Source organism: Genypterus blacodes, unplaced genomic scaffold (genome assembly GCF_046128005.1).
Source record: "Genypterus blacodes isolate CSIRO-AG114 ecotype Tasmania unplaced genomic scaffold, CSIRO-AGI_Gbla_v1 ptg000263l_1, whole genome shotgun sequence".
In the NCBI taxonomy this organism is placed as follows: domain Eukaryota; kingdom Metazoa; phylum Chordata; class Actinopteri; order Ophidiiformes; family Ophidiidae; genus Genypterus; species Genypterus blacodes.
The window spans coordinates 272501-280218 of record NW_027467055.1 but is presented as its reverse complement, the minus strand read 5'-3'; the positions used below and the strand labels follow the sequence as shown (position 1 = coordinate 280218).

Here is a 7718-nt window from a genome sequence, read left to right as displayed (position 1 = left end):
CCTGTGACTGTTTATGATCATTAATCACACAAAGCAGCAGGAATCGTATCGCCTAAATTAAAGTAATATTATTATACATGAATTATTAAAGGCGATGCTTAAGATGCATTTGTATATTAAAATAGTAGATTAGTATTTAAATCTTATCTTACATTTCTACGCACTTAATGAGAACTTGTTTAGACTACAGATCAACAAAAGCACGAACAGACTTTAGGGTCCTGAATCATCTTTGAAGGCATCAGTTTGTTTATGTAACGACAACCATGTGCACAGTTATCTTAGAGACAGAGAGACAGAAAGACAGAGAGAGAGAGACTTATCTGTACTCTGGCGCTTTGTTGCTACTCAGGTTCTTGCTTTTTTTGAAGGAGTGCAGTGATAAGAGAGGTCACAGAGGTCAACACATTGGCCCACACACTGGAGGTGAAAGAATAACGAGCAGGGGGGCGACAACACACTCAGTGTAAACATGGTACAAATATGTTTTATATATACATGTAATCTGCACAAACCAGGAGACAGCAGACACTCACGGTTCCATTGTAGCCCCCATAACAGGCCTGCAGAGTGAGAATGTATCTGAAGAGTATAAAAAGACATTTATAGCAGGAGGTTTATCTTTGAACCAGCAAAGACAGCGAGTGGTGCATTTAAATAAAAGTCTTTACAGGAACGCGGGAGAGAGGACGCATCCTCCCTCTATGTCCTCCCTCTGTTCCCACTCAGTCTGCGGGGAGGAGACGTGCATGTCTGTCCCTTTAAAACAAGCGTAATAAAAAAAAAATTGTTCCTGGAAAATAATTGCTCTTTTTAGTAATCTAAAAAAATAAAAGTGTCCTTCTATGAGTCCGTTTGAAGGCATCAGGACGCCGTCGTTCCACATAGACGAGTCGTGTTCAGCATCTCCTTCAAATCGGTCTCCGGTTTACCTGCAACCATGAAGGGCCACGTCTGCGGAGGAGACGGAGAGTTAGGACAGGAGGACACAAGACAGGATAAACAAGTGTGATCTGCAACAAATGAGGCAAGAAGCGAAACGTCTTTTGAGTGAGCACAGCTGATGTTTATGAGAAAGCAACTACCTTTGTGTGTGTGTGTGTGTGTGTGTGTGTGTGTGTGTGTGTGTGTGTGTGTGTGTGTGTGTGCAGTGTGTTTAAAAAATAATATTTTTGGTCAGATATGATATTAAACTAGCAGCCATATAAGATTTATCATGAAATTAGTTGTATTTTGTCTCCTGTAATTGAAAAATATACCAAACCTGCACCTCTGTTACTGTATTATTATTCAAAATTATACAATGTATTACTAATACAATTATTGCAATATTTATTTGTATTAAACTACTCGCAGCTGCATTCATATAGGCTATATTTTGTATTAATAAGACTTTTTTAACATAAATATCCCTCAGTATAAATAGCAGCATGTTGCTCTTCATCCACCTGTTTCACATCTTCACCTTCTCTGATTAAAATCCATCCATAGTTAAACACAAAATATTAAATGTTAAAATCCAACAACTTCTATAAATCACATCGGAAATTTAACACAAATTAAAAAAAGGGCAAACTGGGCTACAGGGAATAATTAATGAAAGTTTGGGATGTGTTATTTCTCTAATTCCTCTCCTTAAATCAGTCATCAGTCAGTAGCGTGCAGGCAGCCGGAGTCTCACCAGGTTTACAGGGTGAATAAATCCGTTCTCGTATTTGTCGTTGGCGAGGATCTGGCGGAGATGCGCGATGTAGCTGGAGGCGAGACGCAGCGTGTCCAGCTTGGACAGTTTGGTGTCCGAGGGCACCCAGGGTAAGGCGGTCTTGAGGCGGGAGAAGGCTTTGGAGAGGACGCGCATCCTGGCTCTCTCCCGGGCGTTGGCCGCGTTCCTCTGCACCTGCTTGCCCTCCTGTTGCACCCCACCCTTGGCCGTCTTCCGCGACGCGCTCTTCCTCTTCTTCCTCTTCTGCTCCCGCGGCTCGTCGTTGGCGGAGGCGCCCTCGCCTTCGCAGTTGGAGCTCTCATCCGTGCTCTCGTTGGAGCCAAACTTCAGGATCCCGTCCAGGAGCTCGTCGTCGACGTCGCTGAGAGACCCGGTGGACATGGTGGACTCTCTCCGGCCCCGGGGCGGGACTCACAGCATGGAGGGACGCGGAGGGAGGACAGGAGCGGACCGACACGGATCTGCTGATGTGTTCATGAACAGCGGTTCGTGAACAGATCAGACAGGAACAGAGTTTTTATCTCCATGGCCACAGAGGGCGTTACCTCATGCTGGGAGGAGACCACGATGCTGAGCTGACTGAAGGGATCCAACAGGACTCAGGACCCCGAGGGGCCTTCAGATGGACTGTAGAGTCTTACCAGATACTCACGTACCCCCCAAAACACTCCCAAATACTCTTCCAAGGAGTCTGATCTCACTTTGGGACCTGCAGGATACATGAATGTCACTTTAGGAGGCTGAATTAGAAATCCCGAATCGGGGGAAATCAGAACGTGACAGTATTTTCTCTCTTTATTAAAACAATCTTTTAGGTTCTTATGCAGGATTGCACTTTTTCAACTAATGGAAGATGTTGTGTTGCTTGTTAAGATCAAAGTTTTAAAACATCCCAATATTTGTCAGTTCCTCTCCTCCTCCTCATCTTCATCATTAAATTTATTATTCGTTTATTATTTTCTCCAGACACACAGATTTTAAACGATATGAGATCATGCTTTGAGTAGTCGGCCGTCCTTCCTCTGGTAATCCCAGTATTTACCCGTGGCCCGAGCACCCGTGAGGCTTCAGCCCGTCTCCCCAGTTAAAGTGCAAGGACATGGGTGTCAAGTCTCAAATGGCAAACTGGCGCCTCGGTCCCCTCTGATGTAATGGATACCCGGCACCTCCGATCCCCTGTTTGGCCTTCCACATCATTCCACACTGATGCTCCACGCACAGGTCCACCCGGCGCCAAACAAGCCCAAACAACAAGCACCCCTGAAGTTTAAGACGACATCGGGGTGCGTCCATGGAAACGTAAACCCACGAGCCGGTGGGTTGTGATGTTTAAACCTTCCTCCGTTATTAATGAAACATGTGCCACGTTTTGGGGTTTTCCTTCCTGGGATTTCGTACTTGTGTGTGTGCGTGTGTGTGTGTGTGTGTGCACAGCTGAAGCGTGTGCGCAGATAAGAGGTGTGTCTCTGGAGGAGTGACCTTTAACCTCTTTGCTTCCGGTGTCATAGTGCATCTAAACAGGCACCGCCACTACTTTTTTTTTTTTTTTCTCCGCCCTCCCCCTCCTGTAAGAATGAAACAATGAATTGCCACACAGGTTGATTCAGGGGTCACGTATGTGGATCTAATAAAGGTTTATGAAAGAGTGAAGAGGGGCAGAGGGAAGGAGAGAGAGAGAGAGAGAGAGGAATATAAAGGTGAGGGGATGGTAGGACAGTGGAGAGGAAGGAGGGAGGTTCAGTCTTAATCTCCTGGGTGGGCTGGAAATCAAAGCACTTTGTGGAAAAGTAATAATAGAGTCTGCTAGATTGATGATCACCTCTGAGATACATGGATCCAGCAGAGAGTGAGGGAGAGGGACGCAAACCAAAATAGCTCGCGGGGAGAAGCTTTCTGGCAATCCTCATGGCTCGCTGTGCTCTCTCTCTCTCTCTCTCTCTCTCTCTCTCTCCCACCGCGGCGATAAAACACAGACCCTGAGGTAACACCGAAGAGAAATCAATCCTAACGTGCCACAAAATCTAATATCTATCACTTTTACTTCATCAAACTAAGTGCATGATGTTTGCGAATGACATCATCTCGAGTTTAGAGACGCAGAAAAAGGCGTAATGGCCCTTTAAAGCGGCGAGAAAACAAAGCGGTGTGTGTGTGAGTGTTTACGAAAACCTTTCAGTGAGCGCTTTAGCCTCTCGGAGCCCCGGTCACACACTCGCTGACGAAAGGCAACAGGTGGAGAGAGGGAATGAGGAGGATGGAGAGAGGGAAAGAGAAGGAAAGAGGGGAGACTGCGGCGCTTAGCGAGGGACATTCTGCTAATTAGCCGGTTTAGGGTTAAAGGTCACGCTGGCTGTGTGATGTCACCACGAAGGGAAGGGATCCAGATGTTGTTAGGAGGGCCACCGAGGGGGACACCTGATGCCTGGAGGGTCATTATCATTTCACTCCCATGCGTACACACAAACACACACACACACACACACACACACACACACACACACACACACGTTTGATAAATGTGTAAAGCTGTAAAGTCTAATGTGATTAGTTTGTACATAAAGAGAAACATTACATCAAGCAAATGGCTTCAAAGCAAAAAGATGATTTATACTTTATACTGAATAAACTTATTCAATTTGGTTAATTTGCTTCATCTTCATCTTCATCCAATATCAAAGTAAAACTGGTGATTTTACAAAATTTTATGATTTTAGGGGAAATTATTTCTGAAGTTTCTAACATTGTTTTTCTGGCTATTCAGAAAGTGTTGACCTATAAGAAATTGTTGCCATCAGTCTGCAGCTTGCATTCTGGGTAAATTGTCCACCCAAAACATTGATTTTGTAACATCTGTACAGAATAACACCGCTCTGTTATGGAATGTTGCTTCCTACATTACATGTTTCCTTGCACTGGCGTTGTGAAAGGATCCTTTCAGGCGTTTGGGCTTTAAGTGAGGAGCAAATATAACAGAAAATGCTCCAACATACAAAAAAAAGGCTGTGTCAGCGATCTTAAATCAAATGCAATTTCCCAGAAAATCTTTTAAGTCTTTTAAGGGAGCGTTTCCTCCACCGTCATTCCTCACAACGACCTCTTTAAGTGTTTACAGGAGGAAGACGCACACACACACACTCGCGCTCGGGGACAATATGTTACAACTTTGAATAAATGTGTGACTTGAGTTTAATTAGAAATAAGAGAAACCCCACAAGAGAGAGAGAGAGAGAGAGAGAGAGAGAGAGAGAGAGAGAGAGAGAGAGAGAAGAAGAAGTGGAAGTTTGGTTCGTCTGAAGGAGAGAAACTGTAATCTAGAAGTGAGACTTAGGGGTGAGAAAACATCATCCATCTATGTCTGAGCACTCCGGCTCTCTGTCCCTTATCACGGCTACACTCCCCACCAGCACACACACACACACACACTCACACACACTCACACACTCTCGCACATATATGCACAAATTGCTTTTTTGCCTCAGTGAAGAATCAAAGTGAAACGGCCAGAGGAGAGGTTGCATAAAGTGCAGGGATCCAGCAGGGAGTGAGGGAGCTGAGGGCAGAGGGATGAGCCAGACACGTTGGGCAATAACAGAGAATTATGAATGTGTTTGTGGGAGTGGAAACATCATATTATATTTCAAAAAGACAACAGTCCTTTGATATTCGGGGTGACGGGGACATCCGGGGAGGGAGGCGAGCGGCCGCGTTGGCCAATAAGACCGATTCTCCGTCGCGGCGTTAGGTTAACGACCTGGAAGTCTTGTCCTTACAGTGCGAGGGAGTTAGAGTGTCTTGGTTCTCTGGAATGTGTGCGCGCATACACACTTATCTGTGGAAGCTCGCGCGCGTGTGTGTGTGTGTGTGTTTTAAAGGCACTGGGTTTCACAATATGCGCAAAAGGGTGGATATGGATGGATGTTGGAATGTACAGTATGTGACCAGATCACGCCGTGTCCCGTGTGTAGGACGCACGCATGCATGTGTGTGTGGTGGCCTAGACATCGCCTTCATCCATCACCTCGGAAACCAGTTGGGGGACGGGGGTGTCAGACTTGGTAGTGATCCTGATACCAGCAGTGATGCATTGTGATGAATTGATGAAGATGAATAAATGGTTCTGTTCTCACGCTCATCATCGCGTCCTGCGGTAACGTCCTTCTTTCCTCCTTTCCTTTGTTTGTTCCTTCCTTCCTTTCCGTCTTCGGTGGAACTGGAAACGTGAAAATCCCCAGAAACCTTTCTTCTCCTCTTCGTCGCCCACGCCTGCTCTTACAATGGATTCTCAAGTACATTTAGCAACTTGTACTTGTTTACTTTGTCTTATATACAATTACTTCTTCTTGTGATGATGTATTTTTTCCATTTGCATTGGAGTATCGCTACTTTGACTCTCAGTTACACATTTAAGTCCATTAGAGAACGCCGTCGTACACAGATGGAGGTCAACAACAAATCAACCCTGCAAAACCCCCCGAGTCTTTGTTGGTCAATACATCCAGCAGGGAATGTTACATTGGTGACTCTGCCCAGAACCTCTCAAACCCCACATCACCACCTCCACACACACACACACACACACCCTCACACACTGTTACTTAAGTTGTACGGGGCTTGAAGTCCAGTTGGCTGAAAGCCCATATTGGCCTGTCGGAAGTAAAGTAGATGTGCTGCAGCTGCAGTGTGAGAGTGTGAGCGTGTTCATGCTCCACATTTACATGTGTGTGTATGTGTGTCACTTTGCAGAACCGGGCAGACGACGGAGGATGGTGCTCTAACTGGGACTCAGAGTCAGAGGTCTGGTCTCTCTCACTTTGATTGAGGCAACAGTTTATAAACAGAGAGAGAGACACTGCTCAGTTTTCTATCTCACACCGTGGTACTATGTCTGCGTGTGTGTGTGTGTGTGTGTGCGTGAGTGTGTGTGTGTGTGTGTGTGTGTGTGTGTGTGTGTGGGGAGCATGATCTCTAGATTTACCACAACTTCCAGAACCCTTCTAAATCCTTCAAAGCAGCTGCAGCAATCTACCTCCATCTTCCTCTCTTAAACACACACACACACACACACACTGGTCTGGTCTGCTGGTCTGGCATCTCTGCTCAGTTCAGTCAAAGCCAAAACAAACAAGAGACAAAAACAGTTGAGTTCACAGCCAAGAAGTAGCCACGTACGAAAACCGCATTTAGTCTGGCCTACATCTAATACCTGCGATTCAGTGTGTAACGCCTGATAAAACACCCTGCCCGTAATGCTAAACCAAGAGTGTGTGTGTGATATGTAACTAAGTGCACACCTAATTCATCAGCAATCTGTTTCAATTACAAAATAAAGGTTGATTTTGGTGATTTTTTTATATTTGGGTGAAGAAAGTGAGATACAAAGTTGTAGTGACCACATTCTTTATATGAATCTACCTGTTATCTGTGACGGATCTCTGTAAATGAGCGAAGATATCGTGCCAGTGATATCATAACACACACCTAATTAGTGGTGTAATGCTGCACCGCCGCTGATATTCCTCGCACGTGATTCATCAGACGGTTGTTAACATGGAGGGTGATGATGGAGGGGGGATGATAAACACTGAGACGCTCCTATTGGCTGGATCAGGTTGTCCGCTTTGATCTTCTTCCTCCTCATTACTCAGAAAGGAGGAAGGAGCAGGTGTGTGAGTGTGTGTGTGACTGTGTGTGAGTGTGAGTCCGCACGTCTGCATGAACGTGCTGCGTTTTGTTTTATTTTGAAAAGACAAATACAACCTTGGGAGTTTTCTGCTCGTCTCCCTGCAGATGAAATGATCTCACTACATCATATCTCGCCCGTGTCTGTCATTTGAGTTAGCCCATAGTCAACATTCACACACACACACACTGATTATCTGTATCTGTCCGTGGCGTTTGGCAGTAATTACTGTAGCTGGTGGTGCAGAGGGGGACTGATAGAGCCCAGGAAGGAGAGATAGGAGCCGTCCCTAAAGACGCCATGCTGCACACTATC

General features: G+C 45.5%; 1 protein-coding gene across 1 annotated transcript; it reads right to left on the bottom strand.

The window, feature by feature from the left end:
* Window positions 1-467: 467 nt before the first annotated feature.
* Window positions 468-2213, bottom strand: tcf21 (transcription factor 21). Its single transcript, XM_076171664.1, has 2 exons — window positions 1682-2213; window positions 468-954 (listed from the first exon to the last, which is right to left on the bottom strand). The coding sequence occupies exons 1-2, from the start codon at window positions 2102-2104 to the stop codon at window positions 865-867; spliced, it is 513 nt and encodes a 170-aa protein (XP_076027779.1). The 5' UTR covers window positions 2105-2213; the 3' UTR covers window positions 468-864.
* Between the last annotated feature and the right edge of the window lie 5505 nt (window positions 2214-7718).